The following is a 26,264-nucleotide window of genomic DNA, read 5'->3' as shown; positions in this document are numbered from 1 at the left end:
CCAGACCTGAAGCCATACATGTGTTGTTTTCTCTGTTTAGGGTTGAACATCATGAACACCAGCAACACCGGATCCAACTCCACCTTTCTGGCAGAAATTATCACTCAGACGGGCCTGACGACAACCAGCGCATCTCCAAAGCTCCCGCGCTCTCCACCTCTGTCCTCTGACCTCCAGCATCCAGAATTCACCATCATGGTGGTGCTGGGCTTGTCGCTGCTGCTCGCGGGAATAGCGGCGGGGCTGGCAGTGCGGCGCCGCTCTGAACAGGAGGAGGACTATGAGGCGAGCTGCGTCCCCGGCGAGCGCTTAACTGGTGGAAGAAGCTCGTCCGCTGAGCCCCAGCTGAAGGTGTGGAGGAGGCTGGGCTCGTACCGACGTTCCTACAACCTGTCCTTCAGACGGCCGCCCCATCGCAGGCCGCCAACGGCTGACAGGATACCCCCCCTGCAGCCTCCGGCATCACAGGCAGGGGGCAGCGTGGAGCCCAAACTTACTGCCCCCTGTCTGTTTGACTACGTCACTGAAATTTGACCCAAAAACAGACGGAAGACTGTGGGTCCGCTTTGTTGCACTGTTTTTACAGCCTAAAAACTCGACTGGGAGTTGGTGAAGACGACTTCTTACTGTTCGCTTTAACCTCCTTTGGATTTCATTCTGCACAATAGTGAGACGTGACCAAACTAATGTTTTTTTAGGGTTTCTACTGAAATAAAAACCTACTTAAAGAAGAAATGGATTACTTTCATGGTATCTTCAAAGAACAGAAGCGATGCTCTCAATTTTCGGCTAAAACCGACAACATTCTAATCTGCAGCACAGAAACCAGATGCAGTTCCCAGATCTAAATACAAGCAAAACCTCCAAAGACAGAGACATCCCATAATACTGCATTGTTTGGAGGATTCAGCTGCTCTTACTTGAAGGATGCTGGTTCCTTGAGGGACGGTTTCCAGGACGCTGGTCTCGTAGCTGTTTTGCAGGAAAATGGGTCTGTTGTCGTTGACATCCAGAACCTCTACAAAGACGGTTGCAGTTCCGGTTCTTCTGCTGCCAGCTGGGCCGTTGTCTGTGTGGACGTCCACAAACCCGTCAGATGGAGAGACAACGATCCTTTTCAGAGCAAAGGAACACCAACAGAGACACGGCTATGTCTCTGTTGGTGTTTTTGCTGTTTTGAACACATTCTTTTTCTGACGATGGAGGACACACATAAAGAAACTTCTGAGTTCATTAAAATCACTGAATCAGGAGCAAATTAATAAAAATGCCAAATGAAAAAAGACCATATTTGTTCCATAAAAATAAGCTAGGCGGGCCACTAGCTCTCTCCTCTGAGGTCTCACCAATGGGAAGGGAAAGGGGGCGGGGTTACTCTGTGCCAATGGTCCCACAACTCAGAGGTGAATTTCTAATGAATCCCTGCCGCTTTGCAGAGACTATGTCCTAGAAAATTATGTTTTTGGATTTTGTCTAAAAACAGCATCAATATAATGAAAAGACCAGTGTGAACAGATCAGAAGACGATCAGAGTGGGACTTTCAAAACTCAGCAGATGGGGATCTGGCTTAACTTGTTGACAGGAGAATCAGGAAATGATCAGAGTTATTCTCACATCTTCAGAGCTGAACGTTGTTCGAGGTAGAGCCTGAGAGTGTTTTCAGAGCGGTGAACCCGCAGCTTTCCCATGAGCCTTCACTGCCTCTGATGTGTGCTTTTATTGCTAAAGGCCTCCAGCATGTTCAGTCTTTACAAACGTACTTCAATTGACTGAGTGCAGAAAACAACGAGCTAAATCAATTCATGCTGGATGATATCTGCGTAATATCACAAACCAACACAACTTAAGAACACAAATTAAATCTCTGTGTTTTTTTTAAGTCTCAGGTCCTTTTAATCCTCTTCTAAATAAAGTGTGATTTCTTTCTGCTCCTTTGCATTTTGCTCCATCATCCTGCTCCTCTTTCTGGCTCCTTCAGCTGATAAGCTGCCCTGGTTCAGCGCTCTCCAAACAGGAAAAGCTTGGAGTTTTTGTGCGTGTTTCCAAACAAGAACAGGAGCAGATTATGCAACTGTCGGAAACCTCTTTAGCTGAAGAAGCTGCGCTTTTCTCCACAGGATCTGACACACGTCCAACAGAAAAACAGCTGTGAGTAGAAATCGTGCAGATAAAGTCATAAAAACTCATGACCCACCAATGGCTTCAACAACCAGACTGTATGCTGCCTGGGCCTCTCTGTCCAGACTGACCACCGTCCGAACGACTCCGTCTCTGAAGCCCACGCTGAATTTACCGTCCTGGTTTCCACCTGCAGAAGTACGGAGCAACACGGATGCAACCCGGCGCAGAAGAACACGTTCATTTGTCCACATACAGAGCAGCGACGTGCAAACCTTCATGCAAGGAGGCCTTCTTAAAAACATGAATCTGCACAGGACGGATGGATGGAAACACACACAGCAGTTGCCTTTACAAACACTTCCCACTGTGACCTCTGACCTGTAATGAAGTAGCTAAGCTCGGCGTTGAGACCCGTATCGTTGTCAGAGCAGCTGAGGAGTGTAACAACGAAATCTCTAGGGATGTTCTCCTTCAGGGAAACATTGTACACGCGGGGATTGAAGGTGGGCGTCTCATCATTTACATCCAGAACTGACACACGGACACAAACGCAGAGACAGAAACACATGAGGACACATGGATAGATGCACGTGAGGACAAATAAGGCAGCAGGGGGACACAGAGCATACAGTCTTTGCAAGAGAGAGGTCTGGAACAGCTTTCACTCTATTCTTTGGTCCCTAAACCAGCTTCATGACAAGTTCCTTAAAATAGTCATTTTCTCCATCATATGGATGACCTTTGATGAACCTTTGATTTTTTCACTGTGTAACAGAACAACCCAAACGCACATGTAACACAAAGAAACCAATCAGGAATCAAACTCTCACCGAGGACAGTGAGGGTGGAAGTAGAAGTACGAGGGAACTTCCCTGCATCGTACGCGATGAGCCTCAAATAGTACTGTTGAATTTGCTCACGATCCAGGACTGCCATGGAGGTGAGCACGCCGCTGGAGGTGTTCAGGAAGAAGTCCAGTCGAGGCATTCCCACCTGCAATGCCATCGTGATCTCGCCATTCTTACCCTCGTCTGGGTCCTCCACCCTGACCTGCAACAGTTTCAAACAGTTTTTCTGTCATGCAGCAGTAAAAATACTTTAAATTCATTTAATACAAAATTACTTGAGTACTTTGCTGTAGGTAGAAGGTTTTTTTAAATGCATCCATTCTGTTTCTAGTAGTCAATGCAAAGAAGCTGCAGAAACTGACACCAGGGGGAAAACTTGTTTCCAGTTTAAGACTTTTTACCCTAAAGAAGGAGGTTCCAATGGACAGTCCTTCTGATAATTCAGCGACAAATGGCAGGTTGACAAATGTCGGATCATTGTCGTTCAGATCCAGCAGGTTGACGAACACTGTGGTGCTTGCAGATGCTCGTAGTGGAGGTGAACCACCTATAGAGGGCGCCAGAGAGCGAGTAAAGACAGCACACATCCACACCAAAGTGATTCCAGAAGTTTGGAAACTCAATAAACAACTTTTCCAGTTCTTTGGACTTCGTCCAGGCAGTGACAGAACTCACGGTCCACGGCGGAGATGATGATGTTCCTCATCGGAACCGAGTCTCTGACGTTTGTGCTCTCCCTGTCTAGAGTGAGCCCGCTGGTGCGGATCCTCCCCGTTCGGTTGTCGATGGTGTAGAAAGGATTTTCTGGATTAATACTGTACACAACAGTTCCATTTTCACCGTTATCGAGGTCCAGTGCTGTAACCTGCAGGAAGAAGAAATAAAAACTATTTGTAATATTTAAGAAAACACACCAAGCTCTTTGCTCGACACATTCAAACTGTTGGCAGAGATTTACGACAGAAAAGAGCCAGAAGAAAGGAAGCAGCAGAAGAGTGTGGAGTGCAGAGCCTGTGATAGTGGTGATAATGAGAACAGCCCCTCCATTCCCTCAGCATCTTCACACACTGCCTCTCTCTTCTGAACGCGTGAACTCATCAATCAGCTAAGAGAAAAATGGTAGCTGGCTTTCCTTGACAGTAAGCAGTGATGGGTGATGAATGTGTGATGCTGCCAGCCCGGCTCAAACACTTTCTGCTCTTTAAAGAGGCGCTTAATTATTCTGAATGCTGACTAAAATGGCTGGAAACTGTGATTCGGTCATTACACCAACAAAGACTTTGCAGGTGTTTCATTATTAAGAGGAGATGCTGGACCGGCTCCAGCCGTATTGATCAGCGCACTCCGGACGAGCTGGCTGGCCTAAGTTGTGGAGTAGAATCTGTTTGGGTCGGCTCATCGTGGTTTTCTATCAAAAAGCAGTCGGGCTGTTGCTGCGGAGCGGCAGAAAGGCCCGATCGGCCTGGTCTCACACCGGACACAAGCAGCCAAATTCATCGGCTCACTGGACACCCCCAGAGAGACTCAGCAGGTGGCTCCTCGTCACCATGGAAACAGTGGCAAGATCAAACCTACATTGGGGCCAATTACAGAGCCTGTAAGGCTGGGTGGTCAGACTCATTGAAAAACGGTCAGCGGGCCACAGCGTCTGTCCACCCAGCGACGGCCGCGCATACAGTTTGGATTGCATCACTGCACGCTGCATGAACAACGTCAGCCGAGGAACAGCAGCAGGACTAAGAGGGAGACGCTGCAGCGTCCTCACGCTTTTTATCATTTCCCTTTGCCCGCTGCTGTTTTCATTTGAGCCTCTTATTCTGCAATATTCTCAGTCCTCTTTCTGCCCAGCAGCTGCAGAAAATTAAAAATGTATATGACCGCAAGCTACGTTTTAATTAACAATTTAGAATACCTTAATTACACTTGGTGACACCTCTTTAATTAATGGCCAATCATGGATTAATTACCAACAATACTTTGCCAAAAACATTAGCAGGTTGCAGGAGTTTCGTGAAGTTTCCACAGCCTGTACAGAGCTCTGCAAAAGAGATGAGTCATCAACAGTAGCGGTTTTAGGCACGGGCCATATGGGCAATTGCCCGGGGCGCAAATTTGAAGGGGAGGGGGCAGCTGAGTGATTAAAAAAATAAAATAAAAATCTGTGCCAATATTTGTTTTCTATTTCAGAGTTTGTAAAAACCTAAAACCTGCTAATTGGTGTCCCTTCAGCTGCACGCGCTCCTGTCTTTGAGAAGGGGGTGCAAACATGTGTGTGAAGGTTTTTTTGTTTTTCAGCATGACAATTTTAGTCCCGTAGTCAGTCAGGTAAAGTTTATCCTGTGAAAGGAGGGGACTCACGGTGATAACGTCAGTGTTTATGGGACTCATCTCCACCACGTTGGCGTTGTAAGGCTCATCCAGCCACATGGGGGCGTTGTCATTGATGTCAAGGATGGTGATGTTCACCTAAATGAAGAAAACGTTTATTCAAATAACAGTTTGATGATGAAGAAACAGAATAAATCCTAAACAGATAATTCAGCGGGTCCCGAAGAGGATGGATCATAATGTCCGCTTGTTACCGTGGCGATGCCGGTCTTCTGCTGTGGACCAACTCCTCCATCAACAGCTCTGACAATCAAGATGTACTCTGACTTCTGTTCTCGGTCCAGCAGAGCCGTGGTGGTGATTTCTCCTAAAACAGGGGGGGGGGGGGGTTAAAAACATGTAGATAATTTCCGTGGTGGGGGTGGATCTCAGACTGAACTGTGTGACTGACCATCACAAATGAGTGAAGCTCTGGTCAACACTCCTACCTGAACGAGAATTCAGACGGAACTGAGAGGAGCCCTCCAGGGAGTAGATGAGCGAGGCCTGGCCAAACTCCCGCGAAGCATCCAAATCAGTGGCATTCACAACCAGCACTGTTGCTCCTGTAAGGGGGGGGGGGGGGGGGGGAAATGTGATATAGAGGAAAGTTACAACTGAGGAAGTGAGAAGATTTGGGGGGGAAAAAAGAGACAAACTGGCAAAGCTAATGTCTTCACCGCCCCCGTCCGCCGCAGCACTGACGGCGCGGCAGCAAGTGGGTTTATGGATTAGTGGATTATCAGGTTGTTTGGCAGAGCCCAGACTTGGAGAAGAGCTGATCAATAGCCTCACTGGCAGGGGGATGAGATGCTAGCCAAAGCTGCAGGGCTCGCCCTGAGCTCTGTCTTGCAGAGTCTTACGCCTCCAGCTCAGCGCTCAGCCAACTACTTTAGACACAGCCCCCCAAACGTCGGCCTTCAGCCAATCTGCTCTGCTCTAAACGTTCTTTTAAACCGAGAGAGGAAGCAACTATCTGCTAGAACTCAGAGAACGGGCCGGTCAAACATCCCTGTTCCCTGCTGCAACTTCCAATACATACAGATGTCCTTTAACTTTCATATTTTGATTATTTTAAATCATTTAGATGCAGAATAAATATGAGAAGCACAGGTCGGTAAAAGCAGACAGAACTTACAAAGACAGTTTCATGTACAGAATCTGCTCATTTAAAGACACATGAAGTGACTGTTCCAGTGGTGTCACCCTGCAAAGCTCCAGCGTTCATTTCTACACCAGTGAGTGTACTGTGGCCCCCTGTGTGCAGTGACTCACCAGCAATAATGTTCTCAGGGATTTTGATGATGTAAGACTGCCTGCTGAACTCGGGGGGGTTGTCATTTTCATCCTGGAGGAGGCATAGAGATCAACAGCAGCTCAGGTCCTCGCGCTAAACAATGACACAACGCTCATTTGCTGAAGAAGAGGAGCTAAAATGAGGAAGAGGCTGTCACTGCACGTTAGCGCTGACACGACCAGAATGAGGAGTTCAGAGACGGAGATGCTCACATGCCTTTAAAGGAGAACACAACTGGAGGTTTTGGTTTTGAGGTCTAGCGACTTTCAGTCCTGTTAGAAACTATTTGAGCTTAAAAGTTGACCCGTAGTTTTTCCACTTCCTCAGGGACTGGACAGGGGGGGACACACGGATAAGGTGAGATGAGGAAAGTGTTGCTGGGACGGAGACGTTTTCATTCCGAGGCTGTTAGACATGAGAGACGACGCCGGAGCCCCGCTTCCCTCCAAACACATTCAGCATTTTGACCCCCCCCCCCGGTGAAATCGGCCGTGTTTGACAGCAGGGCATCCAGTTGTGTGGCTTTTCACAAAGCAGATCCCCTTTGCCACTGAGACCTGTTCACACTCCACCACGGCGCCTGCCATGGGTTCTGTTTGGGACGGGCATCACGCCGCCGCAGAGCCTTGTGTGAGGGAGACGCTGCCGGGTCCTGATAAACCCCCGTGGTGGGAGTCGCCACACCGAGGAGGAGGCGGTGATGGAGCCGCAGGAGCGGAGCAGGAACCCGGAATTGTTCCCATTCATCCCAGTTGGATTTGGCATTGTTTCACACAAAACAGCTCCCTCATCTACGGCCGTCCTTCCAGCGCCGCCATCCTTTCTTCATGTGTTCTTTCATGATTAAAGGACTACATCAGAAAAGGAGGGTTATGGGAGACCAGAGGATTTGAGTCTATTTGATACTTTAGAATATCTGGAGATTTTCATCAAAGCTTAACGGAATTGTTCGTCTTTAACTCTTTACCTACCTGACTGTAAAATATTAAGGATTTATTGATTACTGCCTTGGAACCTGAACCAAACACACCATAAATGTTTTTAAAAACCTGTGCTTTTAGAGGGGTCAGAGGTCGAAAACATCTAAAACAAGCAAACGCTCCAGTGTGAATACCATAAATATTCATTTTTACATTACACTGCTTTATAGCATAAGTTGTTTATAAACTATTTTAGGATATTTGACTGATTTTGACAGCTTAACTGTCTAGATTAGTTTATTGACCCAGAACTCTGTAGATTTCTGGAATATTCCATAAATGAGAAGTAAAATGTTCCACACAACATTTATGTCCTGGTTCACAACTGTGGGAGGATAAATGTACGAGGCTCTTACAATGTTTTCTTATTTCCCTTTCCTACATAATAATAGATTCTATTATATTTAGTTCTACTGAAACTTTTGCTTCAGCAGGTTTTTGGGGATGTTCATTATTTTTTATGTTTCAAATATTAATTTCTAGTCAAGAAACTATTATAAAATGTCAACTTGACATTAAAAAATAAAAGAGAAAAGGTAAAAATAACTTAGCATTGAGTCACGTTTGGTTAAAAAACGGATCAGAAATGAACTCTAAATGAGATCTAAATGTCGGCAGGCTTGATGGGAAAATAGACGGAACATGACGCTACCTTATCTTACGCAGTTTAAACCTTTTGGAGCTTTATTTAGTTCTTGGTAAAGAAATCTACGGAAAGCTGAGACTTTTTCCAGTCTGGAAATGAGATTCGTAGCGATGAAAGTGGCAAAAACAATAAGTTAAACTTAGAGAATGAAGAGGAATAAAATTTTAATTAAACACACACAAAAAAAGAAAAAGACTCCAGCGATTGATTCATTATTTTTTTCTAAATCTGTGAATTAAAACAACATTTCAGAAACTATTTGACATCAGAACAGGTTTTCTTTTGGAATTGAATTGGGAAATAATCTTTTGTTGACAATTTAAACTTTATAAAAAATACAGAACTTGGGAACAAAATGATCATTTTATTAGAAAGAAACAAATGTAAGAAACAGGGAAATACTTGTTTTTTTAAAATTTTATCAGAAATTCTACCAACAAATCAATTGCACAGCTAAGACAAAGGTGGCACAAGGGGACATACTGAGGAAATGCTAAATTGTGTAATTTTATGATTAAATTTTAACATGAAAAAATAATTTGTTTCAGAAAAATGAACAGAAACTCAAAAAAGAGAAATAAATCTGCTTTCTTTTACATTCAAACAAAAACGGATGTGTCCAAACCTTTCCAGGAGCATGCATCTTTTTGGGTTGACGGTTCTAAATATTAGAAACCACAGTGTGCGAGGCAGCTGCAGTTGTGAACACGCCACACCGTGTTGTGTTGTTACTCACCATCACCTCCACGGTGACAGCAACCGTGCTGTTCAGGGCCGGGTTCCCTCCGTCTTTGGCCATCACTGTTAGATAGATCATCCCGTTGGGAACCTTCTCGTAGTCCAGCGGCCTGATCACACTGATCACTGATGAGAAGAGGCGGGGTTAGGATAGAGAGGGGTTAGGATAGAGGGGGGTTAGGGCAGAGGCGGGGTTAGGATAGAGAGGGGTTGGGACAGAGGCGGAGTTAGTACAGAGGCGGGGTTAGGGGAGAGGCGGGGTTAGGACAGAGGCGGGGTTAGGACAGGTAGGGGTAATACAGAGGGGGGTAAGGACAGAGGCGGGGTTAGGGGAGAGGGGGGTTAGGGGAGAGGGGGGTTAGGACAGAGGAAGGGTTAGGATAGAGGGGGGTTAGGACAGAGGCGGGGTTAGGATAGAGGGGGGTTAGGGGAGAGGCGGGGTTAGGACAGAGGAAGGGTTAGGATAGAGGGGGGTTAGGACAGAGGCGGGGTTAGGATAGAGGGGGGTTAGGGGAGAGGCGGGGTTAGGACAGAGGCGGGGTTAGGATAGAGAGGGGTTGGGACAGAGGCGTAGTTAGTACAGAGGCGGGGTTAGGGGAGAGGCGGGGTTAGGACAGAGGCGGGGTTAGGACAGGTAGGGGTAATACAGAGGGGGGTAAGGACAGAGGCGGGGTTAGGGGAGAGGGGGGTTAGGACAGAGGAAGGGTTAGGATAGAGGGGGGTTAGGACAGAGGCGGGGTTAGGATAGAGGGGGGTTAGGGGAGAGGGGGGTTAGGACAGAGGAAGGGTTAGGATAGAGGGGGGTTAGGACAGAGGCGGGGTTAGGATAGAGGGGGGTTAGGGCAGAGGCAGGGTTAAGAAAGAGGGGGGTTTGGACAGAGGAGGGTTAGGTTGGAGGCGGGGTTAAAGCAGAGGTGGGGTTAGGACAGAGGCGGGGTTAGGGGAGAGGCATGGTTAGGACAGAGGCGGGGTTAGGACAGAGGCGGGGTTAGGATAGTGGGGGGTTAGGACAGAGGCGGAGTAAGTGCAGAGGCAGGGTTAGGGGAGAGGCAGGGTTAGGACAGAGGCGGGGTTAGGACAGATAGGGGTGAGGACAGAGGGGGGTTAGGGGAGAGGCGGGGTTAGGACAGAGGGGGGTTAGGATAGAGGGGGGTTAGGGGAGAGGCGGGGTTAGGACAGAGGGGGGTTAGGACAGAGGCGGAGTTAGGATAGAGGGGGGTTAGGGGAGAGGGGGGGTTGGTACAGAGGGGGTTTAGGATAGAGGGGGGGTTAGGACAGAGGCGGAGTGAGGATAGAGGGGGGTTAGGGCAGAGGCGGAGTTAGGATAGAGGGGGGTTAGGACAGAGGCGGAGTTAGGATAGAGGGGGGTTAGGACAGAGGCGGAGTTAGGATAGAGGGGGGTTAGGGCAGAGGCGGGGTTATGACAGGTCAACTGAGGGTTATTCATATTCTATTGTCACACACACATATGTAAAATACACAATCACCCCCCACCCCCGCCCTGTGAAGAAGTAGTTATAGAATCGTCCCTGTGGTGCCCCCCCCAAGCTGGATCACATTGTTTTCAGCATTCCTTTTTAGTAAATACTTGAGATTGTTGTAGCTTTATTTATGTCGTTTTCATACACGATTGAAAAATGTGCTTTACGACTAAAACTAGCTTGGAGCTCGGTAGAACAGACGGTGACCAGCAACCGTTCCACACGCCGCAGTCATCAATCAAGAGCCGCCGCCGTACCTGCGTAACCCTCCACCATGACGATGCTGAAGTAGCTGGAGAAGGCCGACGCCGATGTTATGGTGTACGTCAACAGGTTGTTGGGGGGGGAGTCTTCATCCGTCGCCTGTTGGTTGGGAGACAGAAAGTTGGGCGTTAGTGTGCTTACAAAGGGAAAGAGGAAGTTTAGCAGCATGTTCACATCGACACAGATGTGTGCGTCTGAGCATGTGCAGGCAGCCAGGAAGCTGTCAGTCAGCCGCTGTAGCAGAGATTAAAGCGGATTCTTGCTATTAGTGGTGCAGGCGTCAACACTGGATGAACACCAACTGAGCCCAGACAAGCCAAGCAGGAAGAGGACAGATGAAACCATCCTATGCAGGGTAATCCACAGCATCAACAACAATCACGACACCCCCTCATTATTTTCAAGTTGGCAGGAACTTAAAGACGAGTCCTCCGGCTGTGAGGAGAGCCTTCTGGGCCGCTCTGGCATCGCTAACGGCTGGACAGGTTGTCAGAAACCGTCACTTGTATCTCCTCACAACAGGCGCGTCTCTGCTCTTAGATTCAATGCCAACACGTTGAGTAAGCAACACTCGTCTTGGAGACACGGTCGCCTCTCCTTGCTGTGACAGCAAATAGTTTCACAGAAGACCGTTGTTCCTTCATCAAAGTAGCAGGGGGCAAAGAGATGAGATGAGCAGAAAAATGTGAAGAGAGGGAAGAACAAAAAAAGGCTTCAGTTCTTAGAAAGCGTGACTGCTGCAGTGAGAGACGAACCTCTGGGCAGGAAGCAAACGCCTCGGCGCACAAACCTCCTCCATTAGCCCAGACCCCGTTTTCACACAGAGGACCCTTCTGTCGAGAACACAAAGTTCTGCAGACCCCCCCTTCCCCTGGGGGGGTATTGACATCAGCAGGTGAGCTCAGAAGAATCAAACACAGGTGGGCGAGCGGCGAGGCCCGTCGCTGTTGAGAAGTAAACCTCGAGGGACGTCATTTTTCTCTTCTGCTCACAATCAACTCAAACACGGAGCCGTTAGCTACCGTGGTTGCTGTGTACCTCTGGCAGTGACTGATGGCTGACGGAGGCGTGCGCCCCCCCCCCTCTCCAGCACAACTTTAGCAGCAAAGCAGCAAAGAAAAAACAGAAAACGCCGGACGACTTCAGCAACTGCTCTTGGTGTCGGTATAGACGATAGCAAACGATCCGTCTAAAACACCATTTCCTCCTAAATTCGACATCTCATCACTACCACCAAGCTGAAGTCTGCAGCTGTCACTGCAGAGCCACAGATGGCCTCCTCTCCTGCTCCGCCTGGACCTTCAACCTTCATCCCATCCCTCCTCATCACCAGCGTGGAGCCTCTTTTTAAAAGAATGTTTACTTCCTGTGACGTTGAAGCGGCTCAGGAGGAAAACAGGTTTGTTCCACATCACCTGCACCGTTTTATCTCTGCTCTGAATTTGTTTTTTGTCCCTAAATTCTTGTTTTATTGAATGAATGACCAAAGAGCTCAACGTCCATCTCACTGAACCAGTCATAATGACAAATCCATCCGCTTTTAAAAGAAACTTTTAATACTTTTAGTTTCACTAAAATGTTGAACCAACAGGACCGTAGATACTGATTTAAAAAGACCATAGTGGACTGTTCTGTCATTTATGTGAGAATAATTGTGAAAAACACAACCAGACAGACTGATGCAGACAGAAGTCTTTTTTCCATAAACTGCATGTTTACAGTCGGTAGGTCTGTGTTTTCATGTGAGCATTGATTCTCATTTCAGAATAAATGAATGCTGAGAAAAAGTGAAACTCATCCTTAGAGACTAAAGGTTTGTGGGAATCTTTGGAGACTGTGTCTCAGCACGTCATCAACAGTTTGAGAGAAGCTGAATAGACGCTTCCTTTACAAGTGGATGACAGTTTAAATGTAAAAACTGACCTGAGAAAAGTTTGTTTAATAAATGAGCATTTTCTTAAACAAACAAACAAACAAACAAACAAACAAAGTCTGTGGGTTTCCCTCCCGCTCTCACCCTGATCCGGGCCACGGACTGGACCGTCTGCTGGTTCTCGCTCAGCGAACCCGCGTAGGCCTCCTTCTGAAAGAGCGGCGCGTTGTCGTTGACGTCCAGCACGTTGACACGGATCCTTCCCGCCGTCTCCTCCCCGCCGCCGTCTGTGGCCAGCACGGTCAGCGTGAAACGACGCATCAGCTCATAGTCGAGAGGAGCCTGCAGGAGCACCAGGCCTGTGACGGGGTCCAATGAAAACCTGCCAGACAGTAAAAAATACAGGCTTTAACTTTGGGTGGTGTCACAAACATGAACAAGTTTTGATGTGAACAAAGATTCTTTGTGTATTTTAATACTCAATGGAAAGGAGAAGATCAGAGTTTTGGGTGAAAAAAGGTTCTGAAGAAACAGTAAAGCATCTTTTTCAGCAAATGGAAATAATTGAAAAGTCTGACGGAGTAAAAAGAGAATTAAAAAGCATGAAGACGTGTTCTTTGATTCATGGCAGACAACAAAAAGAGGATGCGAGTCTTCCTTTCTTTAGCTGACATCTGCAGATGTTGAGGCAAGAAGCTCAGCCGTGACGTTTGTGTCGGCGATGATGGAGACTGCAGCTCCAGGGGAAATGCATGTGTGGTTTTCATGTGACCTTACTGGTCTGGATCATCGGTGAAGGAGTACCGAACCACCCCGAACGAACCCACGTCTCCATCTGTGGCCTGGACAGGAAAAACCAAGGAAAGGACAAATGTCAGAGTCCTCAAAACACCAACCTTTTGATTCTCGTCTCTTATGCCACGCACTCAGGGGAGGAGGCAGACATCTCCCATGCAGTAAAACAATAAATGCTGCTTCCTTTTTGGATTGTTGTTCCTCTGCATACATTTGTGTCTGCATGAGATCATGCAGCATCACTGCGCTTTGCTCCGTTTCTTACATTTCTCACCCCAACAGCTGTCTGTGACTGCACGATAAAACATGAAAGCCATGCCTCACTCTCCGGAGGTGTTGATTGGATTAAGCCTGATGGGAGATGCGATCCGTTTTCCTCGCCCACATGACCCACCGCTGCCTTAACGGCGGCGACAACCGCTGTCATACGTTTCACAGATAAAAGAAGTGTCAGAAAGGAACATGCAAAGAGCAACTCTTTCAGGAATTTATAAACTCACACATTAACACAATCCCTCTTGACGTGCGCGCCTGTATGCACGTGCACATACATCGTGTGCTGATGGATTGCGGCTGGAAGCGGCTGTTGTAATAGAGTTTCACTTCAGTGGCCCCGCAGTCTCTTGAAGGGCCAAACCGGAGCATGTCTGCAGTCCCCTCTGTCAGCCGGCCGCCGTGATTTAGCGGCGCCCTGCTACCGACCTGACTTTATGAGTGCGTGTGTAGAAAACCTGCTCCGACTTTCTGCATCTATGCGTTTAACCCGAACAAGTGCAAGGCACTCACATTTCCAGGATTGTTTTGAAGCAGAAATGTGTTTGATTTTAACGCTATAAAAAAAGAACGGAGCAAAAGTAACTTATTTTTGGTCAAATAGCATCGACCTCTTGAACTTAAAGCGTTTTAGTGTTTGGTCCACATCCTCCCTTCATGCAGTTTTCAGCTGAGTCTGAACGAGGTCCCACTGCAATAGTCTATAGACTTTCTGAACGTTTTAGCTGGTTTGAAGTTAAACTTCTCTTTGCTCTACTCATCTCCAAGCTTCTCTCAGAATTATTTATCTCATTAAGAGCTAGGATTAGAAATAGGGATATTATTATTAAAAAGAGTCCAAATCATTTTGCTCCAAACTCTTGACATGACAAAAACTCAACAGTAATTTTTGGTTCAGTTTTAAAGACGTTCATTTGAAGTTCCATAAATGTTGACATGTTAGACATTCATTATTATTATGTTAGAAACAAAAAATAGATTTATGTTATAAGTGTTAGATTTAGATTTTAACAGGATTTATTAAGATGGACCAACTTGCACTAAGACACTCATTTTGTTCTAAAATGACTCATTTCCACATTTCACACTAGTTTTTTGACACTAATAAAAATGAAACAGAAAAAAATAGAAAGTCAATTGTTTGGTACTAGCCAAAAAATACTTTTTATTGGGCTGTTTAGGTTATTCCTGACTTTATTTTAACTTGTTTTTCCCTTTTTGAAAGCTGTGTAGAACTCCTTGTTACTAGATTTAAATAACTTAAACATAATTTGCTGTATGGACGGATCATTTAACGACTTTGTAGTGATTAGTTTGTTCAGATTGTGTTTTTTCCCAGCTTCCTCTTGGTGCTGCGGCGTCTGTTCCTGCTCTCTAACGCAGCTCTTCCACCTTCACCGCCGTCATTACCTGCTCCTCTCTAAACACTGCAGTCTTCTCTGCATCAGAGCTCTGCTTCAGACTAGCCCCCCCCCATATCTCTGTTAGCACATCCTTGCCCCTCAATGCCCCCCCTCGCTGCTCTCAGGTGAATGACAGCCCCATAAGTGCTGCAATGATAGCAGCAGGGGTGTCAGCATGACAGATATGGAGGCCGTGCCAAAGTCAGGTTCAGCCTGGTGGCTTACGCTACGTCTGCCCCCCGCCCCTCCACACAGTACCCCCACCAATCACTGGGACATAATAGCTCAGTCGCTGCTGAAGACTTGGAGCTCCAGACGCTGAGAGTACTCAGACGGACGGCTGCGGTTCGCTTTCACTTCACACCGCCACGGTTTTTATGCAGGAGCTCCGTTTCTCCACGGGGCTTCAAATGTTTAGGAAGGGGAGACTTGAAGTGGGGTGCACACACGGGGGGGGGGGGGGGGGGGGGTGGAGCAAATAAGACTTAATGAGGAAAGAAATGCCAGAAAAGAAGAAGCCCGACTTTTGGCTGACATTCCCCGTGGAGGACAGTGGTGGGGGTCATTTTAATGCTAACGAGTCATAAACAACACCCCCCCCCTTTAAGATAACAGCATATCTATACGATGGCATGAAACTCTGATCTGCTTTATTAAAGGTAAAACGAGTGAAAGCGATAAGCCTGGGATGAGGAGAGAGGCGGTGCCGCGGCGTGAGGAAGGCCGCCGCATCCAGGAACCAGCGAGTCGGCGCTCTGCTCACAATCCAGGCTAAGTTGTTAAGAAGTTTCTGCACAAATAGTCACACTGCTGCTGATTGCCAATATAAACTCTGCAAACCCCAGAGTCCTCAGGCAGTAACTACAAAAGAGAAATTAGTTCTCAGTTGACCAGTTTGGTTAAATGATGTGTTTCTTCCCATCAGAGGTGAGGCCAGGAGGCAAACACGGTTCAGCGTGTGCGTTTGTGAGTGTGTGCGTTTGTGAGTGTGTGCGTATGTGAGTGTGTGGGTTTGTGAGTGTGTGCGTTTCTGAACACCTGGAAGAGTCATGTGTGTGCGGAGATATGCAGAGTATCCCGCCTTCCTCCGCTTTTATGCAGGAATGCAAAAGATCCATTTACAGTCTAAAGATGAACCCCCTCCCTGAATGAGGGTCTCCCCTGAACGGTGACGGGGAGGCCGGCTCACTGTGAGCGGCTCTGAGGGGTGAGAAGGCGGCTGCACTGCTCCAAATTATCCGGTTTTCTGATCTATCTGGAGCCTGTTGGAATTTGAATTGATTGGCTCCTAAAATTGCTTTTTCTGCAGAAGCTTTGAGGCCTGGAAAAGGAAAAGCAATTACTGGCTGTCAAAATAGAGATGACCCCCCCAGTTCAAACACAGACACCCTTTTCTGTCTGTGCTGCACGCCTAAAACACAACCAGGGGAAGCAGATAAACAAAGAACCCCCCCCCGGCTGGACCGCCGGTCTGACCTCCCCCCTCCGTATCCGACTCAGGCCTCCTCACAAGATCTGATCTTTTTAGATCATTGCTTTGGTTTTCTGTGGGGAGCGGCTCGATGTAAAAACAAAGACATTTGTTGAAACCATGACATCTAAATTGCTAGATAGCAATTAGAAAACCAGGAGTCAGTCATGTGGACACCTGTGTTTTTTGTCGCAGGAACAGCAGCTATGCATCACGTGCATTTTGTTTAGCTTGACAAGCCTGTCTCTAAATCCATTATTTCACATTTTGATTGACTGCATCCTGAATACGGGAACATTTCACTTGAAATGAAGAAAACAGTTTTGGTCTGACTGACAGACGGACAGACCAAAACAAAACTCGGGAGCATAAACACAGAAAACTCTTCTGTTATTCCCACAAAAGTCCAACAGATAGATTTCAGGCTCAAAGGTGTTCAGTGTTTGAGGTCCAAACAGCCGTTTTTCCTCCACACACTTGCTAAGCTGTGGACACAGAGAGTCTGAGTCCCATACCTGAAGCCGAGCGGCAGTGACGAGGTTCTAGTGGCTCGCAGGTTCCCCCCCCCCCCCCCCCCCACCCGTCTGAGTGCTTCGGGTCTTAAAGGTGAAGAAATCTGATTACTCATCTGGATCGTCTGCTGGACTATTCAAACATGTAGTTGTAGTGTTAGATAAGCTAATTCTTCTCTGAGTTCTGGTAAATCGCCTGTCTGTCCTGGGGGAGGATCCCTCCTTCACGTGGACACCCCTGAGGTTTCTGCTTTTTTTCCGGAGTATGTTTTTTTTAGGAGTTTTTCCTTACTGGGAAGGGGGGTCAAAGGGCAGGGGTGTCCAGTTTAGTTTAGTTTAGTAATCAGCTGTTGTATTTTATGACTGATTTTGTGTTTTGTACGATTAGTAAAGCCCGTTGAGACGACTGTGTTGTAATTTTGGGCTATATAAATATTTTAATAAATATATAATTTTTTTTTTTTTTTTTTTTTTTTAACTTGTCCTGTCCAACAGCTGGGCAGACAGACGAGAGCTGAGGGCCTCTTGTGTTGGACATATTTTACTTTAACAAGAGGGGTTATTAATCTTCTGACAAACCAAAGGTATGTCTAAATAAACCCCTTTTGTAATTGAGGCCAAACTTTATTAATTTCAATCATGTCTGAAAATCTTTGGTGTTGGACCGGACGGAAAAGGAAAGAGGGGAAGAAGAGAGAGGGATGTCAGAGGGGGGGTAGGGGGTGATAATAGGAGGGGAAGGGGGATAAGACCATGAAGCAGCATAAAGCAACAAGTTTACTGGTTGTTAATCATTATGGTAAGGTTCAAATGTAAAAAAAAAACAAAAAAAAGGGCAGAGCCTGTCCACACACACACTCAAATGTTATGAACACACCTGTTAGTTGCAAAAATGTCCACCTGTCGACATGTACACAAAACAGATAGTGTTCACACACGCATACTTATGCCTTAAAACCAACTAGTGTGAAATATTTCAGTCATTCAGTCTGTTGAGCTAACACCTGTGCTCAGGTGAGTGTTTATGTTCTTCTAAAATGGATGGTGGAACGTGAAAAGAAGGAGGGAGAGTGCCCAGCCATCCCCACCCCAAGACCCCCACCGCAGCAGCAGCGGCAGCCGGAATCCCCCCAACGCCACACGGGAATAATATATAAATATATAAATTTAACTGAACTGAACTATCATGAGAAGAAAGAGGATATGCAGAATGACAGAGACAGAAAGAAATCAAAGAAATTGATTACTGACAGTTATGACTACTGTCAGCATGAGACGCTTCTCAGGCGTGGAGATGGTTTGGAGCGCTGAACTTCAGGTTCATTAAAAACGCTGCATTAAGTTAGTGAGGCTGTTGCTGTGTGAAGTTGTGCCTTTTCAGGTTGGCAGTGATTGCATGAAATATGAATCAAAAGCTTAAATTTTATTAATAATAAAATAATAATAATCCATTTTATTTAAAGGGTCTTTCATGAAACCTAAGGACACTGTACAAACAAAGGTTAAAAATAAACATTAAAAGCACAATAAATATAAAAGAAAAATCAAAGGTGAATCAGGATGGGAAGGTAGACATGAACAGATGAGTTTTGAGTTTTGATCTGAAAGTTGAAAGAGAGTTTATGTTACGGAGATCAGGAGGGAATTCCAGAGTTTGGGAGCCGAGCAGCTGAAGGTTCAACTCCCCATGGTGACGAGGCGGGCCGGAGGGACAGAGAGCTGAACAGAGGAGGAGGACCGAAGAGGACGGGAGGGGGTTTAGATGTGGAGGAGGTCGGAGAGATAGGGAGGGGGGAGGTTATGGAGGGCCTTAAAGGTCAACAGGAGGAGCTTGAATTGGATTCTGGAGGTTCAGTGCAGATGGTGGAGAACCGGGGTGATATTCTGGAGATGATTAAAAAAATGAAGAACAGAAAAGACCAAAATACAGACTTTGGGTTTTCAAAAAAGTAGCTCTAAATCCCAAACACAATATTTTATTTCGCTTTAATGGTTTTTTCCCCCAGAACTGTCAGATGCTGGAAGGTTGTCAGTAAATAGAATTATCTGTTTTTAACGTTTTACATTTTTAATGAAATCATTCTTTAAAAATTATGATTTTATATGTGTTTCAATGATCTGTAAGATTTATGAATTAAATTTGATTTGCTCAGTGCCGCTTTTATAATTGAACAAATTATTATTATTTGTCAAAATCAACTTTTAGACGTACTTTTTTATGTTGTTGCTGCTCTTACCTGTGTTACATTTTAAAATGTGTGCAACCTTTTGGCAATAAGACAAAGTTTAATTTGACTTTCATCATTTTTTTAACCAACTATAAGCAAATAAAAGTTGCCAGTTTGTGAAAAAGATTTGATTTATTTATCACTTAGAAATCAGGAACCATGCAACCCGTTGACATCGTGTGGTTTAATAATAATTTTTTTTATTTATAATACACTTTTCATTAAATGAAACCTCAAAGTGCTACAAGATATGAATGAAAAATTCAATTAAAAAAAGGAAAGTGCAAATTTTACTACGAAACTAGCTTAAAACTATAAAAACTACAAAAGTAGCACTTAAGCAAAAAATAAAAACTTTTAGCAATTTCCTTCACATTTCCTTCCCTTAATTCATTCATTCAAAATAATGATTAACGTACACTAACATGGAAAAAATATTATATTTCATAATTAATATTTAGATATTGAATTTGCAATAGTACTGTTTATTTTGAGATGAATATTGCTGCATTTTTGCAGCTGTAATAATGAAGTAAAAACACTCGATGACCCCTCACCGCTAAATACTTTCCTCAAAATGTAACCGTTTTATTTAACTTTCATACAGTTTTTTAAACCAATCGTAACAGAAATGTGCCTCCTGCAGGAGGCTGCTCAGAAACACTTATTACAATATTAGAATAATCACTCTGACCTATATTACCTTTCTAAACACAGGCAGCAGGGAAACATCCAGCAGTTAGTAATTTATAACTGACTGCCGAGGCATTTATCACTGGAACTAACCTCTGTGCACACAGTCTATGAAATAACAGAAGACCATTGACCGAAGAACACAGCAGCAATTGCTGGCTGTTATACAAGCTAAGCAGCCTGAAGAGGAGGACCATAAATCCACAAGCTGCTGCACTGACAGAAACACAGTCAAATTCACAGTTTTATATAAAAACCTGAGGAAAATGCTACAGTGAACTGCAATTCAATTGATCTATATAGCCCAATATTACAACAATAGTCATCTCAATGGGCTTCAAACCGGAAATCAGTGATTTGATGATCCAGACAGGGATCTACAGGTCAGTTCAGAAAGAACAATACAAAAGGACAAAACCCAACATTAAAATAAAGAAGTTAACAAATACTGATAATGCCAGATGTGCTAACGAGCCCCGCCTTCTTCTGCAGCAGCAGGTCATTTCTGAAGTTCTGGTTGCAGTTAAAGGTCAAAGCGTGACGTGCTGTTCTGCACACATTCAGATCTTCAGGGCACATTTTAAATGTTCCTCTGGGTAAATTGATATTTCATTAAATAACCGTGCAGCAGCATGGATTCCTTCTGGGAAATGTAGTGCAAAGTAATCAAGCATATCCAGCAAAAGTCATGGTTTCAAATCTGCAAAAAGCCTTGAATCAAAAACACATCAGACTTTGGAGGAAAGTATTTTGGATCAAAATAAGCTGAACTGAATTTTATTGTTATGAGGTTTTCAGCTTTTTAACCCATTAAGTCTTTTTTTTTTAATTAAGTCTCCTAAAAACCATCAAAGCTGTTCAAAAATTCCAATTAATTTTATTTGCTTTGCTCCCTTTAGGCTACGTTCACACTGCAGGGCTTAATGCTCAATTCCGATGAAAAAAATCTGATTTTTTTTGCAGGGCCGTTCACATTTCCAATTAAATGTGATCTTTTGTGATCTCCTGTGTGACCCTGAAATGACCCAGAAGTGACCCGCATGCGCAGAAGAGTCCTCAACGGTGAACGACGTCACTGTTGTTTATGGAAGTAGCTAACGTTAACAATGGATGTCAACAACAGTGTTGTCAACAGCAGAGCTCTGTTTGCATTATTACATTTATTTTCACAAAGGAGCAGAACAATAACAATCTTCTCATTTTAAGAAGGCATTAGAGCCAGGATCATCTGGACCCACTGTTGTGGAATGGGGATGTGGATGTGCTGGGGCCGCGCCTGTGTGTGTGTGTGTGTGTGTGTGTGTGTGTGTGTGTGTGTGTAAGAGAGAGGAGGGAGAGCGTGCAGCAAGGTAGAGAATAAGGGGGGCAGTGGGGGGCACATTCATATTGTGTGTTATGGAGGAAGGAGAACGGTGATAAAAGAAGGCTCCCCCCAGCAGAACTGCTATTGACTCTTTATTAACCTGCTCTGGACAATCTGAGGGTCCGAACGGGGAAGTGAACCCCGGAGGAGGATCCGCCTTGGAGACCGCGCTTCTGACCACGGTCGGAAAGGAAAAAAAGTAATTGCGGGAAAGGTTCAACGCCACGCTCGGCCATTTAGCTGGAAATGTTTTCAAAAACCGTTCGGTTGCGATTAGAGTCCTGGAGTTTGGCCTGAATAGAGCTGTCATCCCAAAAATGAATCCAATCTGTGACCTCCCTTCCCTTCCACTGACTGGTCTCAGCAGCATCGTCCGCCATGGTTGATGTTTATGATCTAGTCCCCGCCTACTTCAATGCAGAATGATGACGTTTGTAGCGTATCGATGACGTACGGGTCGGATTCATGTGGCCTGGCCGTTCAGACGGAGGTCGAATTTGAAAAGATCGGATACGTATCGGATTCAGGACCACATACCCAACTGGCTTGGGTCGCATTTGAAAAGATGGGATCTGTGTCGTCCAGACTGTCATGAAAAGATCAGATACAGGTCGCATAGGGGCAAAAAAATGGAATTGGGTCGTTTCAGCCTGCAGGGTGAACGTAGCCTTAGTTTGTCTTTGTCATCCACTGGTTTACATGTTTTTCTACCTTTATGCTCCGTTTTAGTTTTCAGTGATGCTCGTGGGAGTGCTGATATGTTCAAGAGTCCGTAGGGATGAAGGAACTGAACCAACACCTCAACATTGATAAACAGCTGTGGTCCCACAAGCCATTGAGATGAACCAGAACAAAACATCCCATTTGCATTATCAGATGGATTTTTTGGCACCTTTAAAAGCCAACTGGCAGCCATCATGCAGTCCTTTAATGAACAAAAAGCCTTTAATAAAACACACAAGCAAAACCTTTTTTTCCGTCGAAGGTACCACTGCTGTCCAAATGCAGAAGCATTTCCAAATTTGGAGAGGCAGCTTCAAAAATAATGTATTTAAATGTGACAAACTATTATCACAGTCTCGCTGTTACTGTCACAGAGTAAATTAGTCACCGCTGTGCACTTATTACAGTACGAGGGCTGAATTCTAAGCAGACAAGATGCTTTTAAAAAGGTTTCTGCAGACATTTTAAAATAAAACGTGTGGCAGGGTAATAAGAATGCTTCCCTAAAAGTCTGTCAAGTGCAGACAAAGTGCAGATGAAGGAAGTGGGCGTGGCCAAAATAATGATCAGAACAACCACAAAACCCTCCTAGTCTATTGCACGTGTTGTCCCTTTTATCACAGGATCACGAGATACAGCAAAAGTTACAAACCATGTGTGAGGTAGAACTTTATAAATGGGGGGTGGAAAGGGGGGCAAATGAGAATGTCATTTTAATTTAACGCTCTTTTTATTTTAAATGTTACTTTTGCAAGTTTCAAAGAAGCTTGTATTGAGGATTTCTTAATCTTTGTCAATAATAATACCAAAATTGACTCAAAAACTGGGGGGCAAAGCTTTTTGCTGGGCCATGGGGGGGCGCACACCTGTGGGAAGTTAGGAAATCTTTTAGCAGAGTTAAAATAAGTTGGTAATTTAAAGAAAGAACAGTATAAAGCCTTTTTGATGAAGTGTTAGTTGAACAAAGGAAAGCCCCACTTACGTTGTCATCTACCTGTTCAGTCAGGTGAGGTTCAGCTCAGTCCTTCTTTTGGAGCAAAAGAGCCTCATCATGTTGACGGTAGGTGCAGAAGGTAATATTTGACTTGGCACTGACTCACAGCAGGCATTCAGGTTTTGAGTAAGAAGCAAAGCTTATTAGTACCGTTTTCTGTCAATAGTTTAAGATTTATGAAGTTCAACCTCAAGAAACATGATCTGTTTTCTTTGCAGACCAGGTTTCATCTTTTTAAAGGATTCCTTCAGCCTGGAAAGCAGGAGCACAGCTGATAGATTTGATGTCTCTCTTTGCTTCACTCTGGACCTTTTTTTCTTAAATAATGCATGGATACAATAATCATTGCAAAATAAATACCTCATTATTAACACAAACACCTGTGAGGCATCTGTGACTTGTTTGATCAGACCGGGGCGTACGAACAAACAGCCCAGTTGTTTTCATTGGATTGCAGCCCTGCAGCTTATTAAATTATGACGGATCCACCGAGGTAAACATGTCTGTGTAAACTCAAAAGCACACGCAGAAAGCAAATGTTTGCTTTCTGCAGGAATCTTGCAGAGGTGGTTCACAGTGACCATGACTTTGTGCTTTCAACAGCTTTGTTTGATCTACACAGTTAGTGCTCTTCATCAAAACTACCTGTGCAGCATCAAAAGGTAAAAACATAAAGCCACTTTATACAAAAAAGATAAAAAAACACAATTGAATTCATGTATTTTGGCTATAATGTCACTAAACCAGTAGAACTGGAAAAAGGCATTCTGGTTCTGTAAAGACGCTGGAGGCTGAGGGACCAAACCTGAAACATTGAGTGAAGAAGCAAAATTCAGGATGTGATATATTAAACCTTAAACATCTCATTTATGGATATACAGCAAAAACCCTTTGAACAACAAAAAGATCTACTGCTTTGTGTTAGAATTTTTTTTTTTACATTTCCTAGAATGTCAGTGTTTACTGCATTTTGTATGTTTAGTTAAGTTTTCATGAATATTTTTCATTCAGTCATCTTCTAATCCGTTTTTTGGACACCCTGGACAGGTCAGCAGTCTGTCACAGGGCCACAGTCACACAACAACGCACTTTCACATTCACACCTATGGAGAATTTAGAGTCACCAATGAACCTATGAAGCATGTTTCTGGACGGTGGGAGGAAGACTGAGTCGCCGGAGAAAACCCACGCATACACAGGGAGAACATGCTAACTCCACACAGGTGTGCTGGTTCAGGGACTTGAACCTGGGACCCTCTTGCTGTGAGGGAAGAACGCTAACCACTGCTCCACCATTTGCCCAAAGAAAATAAAAAATGTGGATAATACTAAATACTACATTTTAAATATATTTTAAACTCGTTTTAGCTGCAACGCTAGGTTGTATTTTTTTTTTTGTGTTGTTTTTTGTTTAGTTAAATAGGAAAACCAAAGCGGAACCTTTGTGGCGTGATGTGTTGTGCACGGACAATTCTAATGAGAACACAGGAGAGCTGGAAAAGACGTGTGAATCGCAAAGAAAAGAAGTTCAAGTGAAGTTAAGAGCTGTTAAAGTGTTTTGAATATTTGTTGTTCCTTCACGGACATCCCTCCCTCATTATATATGCGGCCAGCGAGTTTGACGGTGGAGTTGGCGAAGTTGGTGGAGTTGTTGAAGTTGTGGATAAAGAGCCAATAAATTCATCTGTATGAAGAACCGTGGTCCCGTGTTTCATGAGGGAGCGAAAGTCAAACTCGGAGCCTGCTCATCAGCGTGACGTCACCAGACCGTCCCGCCAGTTCATCAAGACGGGAACTGCAGATAAGCTACAAAAAAAAAACGCTTTTGCACCTGTGTTAGTTCGAGAAGATGTTCACAAGACGGATAAACAAGTGTTTGTTTTGAAGTGTGACAAAGACTGACATTTGACATTTGATAAGTTGATATATATAAGTTTCCTTTTAATTTTGTTATTGAAGTTTCTGGGTTTATGTTTGATTTAGATATGTAAGAAAATTCTGTTATATTAAAGTTAGAATAGGGATAACTACCATTTATAAATCAAAATGTTGAAACCTGATGAAAGGACTGAAAGCAATACAGAACATGCTGCAGAGCCAGAACCAGCAGACGTGGCTACAGAGCAACATGAAGAACCTCGTCGAAGTGAAAGAGCCCGTACATTAACAGAAAGGGGAAAAGTCTTTCAAAGAGAAAGGTTAGAGGGACTCATGCTACGTTTTGACACCATCTACGAACGATGGAAAGCCTTAACTAAGTTGGCTAAAAAATCTGTAATGAGACAGGATCCTAATGACATTCTGCAGGAACACATTAGTTCTGTAGAAAAGGAACTGTTAACACTAAACAGTGTGTATGATGAGTACAGATGTACAGATAGTCCACCTCATGACATGCGTCATAAGTTGGATAAGGCTGTGTCAGTAACCAAGATTGTAATCAAAAATGCACAGTCACAGACACGAGGGGAAAGGGAGGAGATTGTTTGGCCTGATGCTAGTTCAGTGTTCGCATCTTCAAGTTCTAGTGTTTCACTTCCGGTCTCTGACCACTCTAAAAGGACTTTGAGTCACTCTGTAGCATCCGCACTCAGTAGACAAGAAGCAGCAGCAGAGTATGCAGCCACACGGGCTGTGTTGCAGATTATGGCTGAGCAAGAGTGTCGTAGAGAAGAGTTGGAGAAACTTGAGGCTGAGAATAAGTTAATAACAGCAGATCAAGAAACTGCTGCTTACACTCGTCGCCTTGAGAGAGAAAGAGAAGAGACTGAACGTAAAATCATGAAGGAAAAACAAGAAGCTGCTCTTTTAAGGAGACAACAAGAAGAGAATGTTGAGAGAAAGCGTTCTGTGGAGAACTTGAAAAGAGAGGTTGAGCGTTTAGAAGAACTTAAAAGGTTACATGCAGCTAAAGCAAGGCTTAAGGTGTATGATGAAAATGAGTTTCATCCAACACAAGCAGTACCTGCGTGTCCTGAAGTAACTCATCTGGATCAAGGAGTTAGGAAACAGTCTGTGAATCAATACGCTGACACAGCTCCAAGTTCAAAGGGTGACTCTCAGAAAGACACAGTGGAGCTCGTGAAAGTCTTAGCTGAGGCGTTGTCTGCAAACAGGTTACCCATACCAGAACCAACCATTTTCAGTGGGGATGCACTGAAGTTCAGCCATTGGAAATCATCCTTTCAGACAT

At 44.7% G+C, this 26,264-nt stretch overlaps 1 protein-coding gene across 3 annotated transcripts in view; it reads right to left on the bottom strand.

The window, feature by feature from the left end:
- The window catches only part of cdh23 (cadherin related 23), a 178,854-nt gene that overhangs the window by 37,407 nt on the left and 115,183 nt on the right, over nt 1-26,264 (bottom strand). For all 3 annotated transcript variants that reach the window (XM_023963384.1, XM_023963386.1, XM_023963385.1), the window contains exons 14-27: nt 13,394-13,458; nt 12,761-12,998; nt 10,737-10,842; nt 8,997-9,124; nt 6,613-6,685; nt 5,787-5,903; nt 5,553-5,665; nt 5,329-5,436; nt 3,646-3,835; nt 3,372-3,517; nt 2,953-3,172; nt 2,501-2,653; nt 2,196-2,309; nt 921-1,069 (exon numbers count right to left, since the gene is read on the bottom strand). In XM_023963384.1, coding sequence (XP_023819152.1) covers nt 921-1,069; nt 2,196-2,309; nt 2,501-2,653; nt 2,953-3,172; nt 3,372-3,517; nt 3,646-3,835; nt 5,329-5,436; nt 5,553-5,665; nt 5,787-5,903; nt 6,613-6,685; nt 8,997-9,124; nt 10,737-10,842; nt 12,761-12,998; nt 13,394-13,458 — 1,920 coding nt within the window. The remainder of the gene's footprint in view (nt 1-920; nt 1,070-2,195; nt 2,310-2,500; nt 2,654-2,952; nt 3,173-3,371; nt 3,518-3,645; nt 3,836-5,328; nt 5,437-5,552; nt 5,666-5,786; nt 5,904-6,612; nt 6,686-8,996; nt 9,125-10,736; nt 10,843-12,760; nt 12,999-13,393; nt 13,459-26,264) is intronic.

The sequence above is a fragment of the Oryzias latipes genome, chromosome 15 (assembly GCF_002234675.1).
Source record: "Oryzias latipes chromosome 15, ASM223467v1".
Classification (NCBI taxonomy): domain Eukaryota; kingdom Metazoa; phylum Chordata; class Actinopteri; order Beloniformes; family Adrianichthyidae; genus Oryzias; species Oryzias latipes.
The sequence above is the reverse complement of the archived record's forward strand: the minus strand, read 5'-3'. Positions and strand labels throughout refer to the sequence as shown.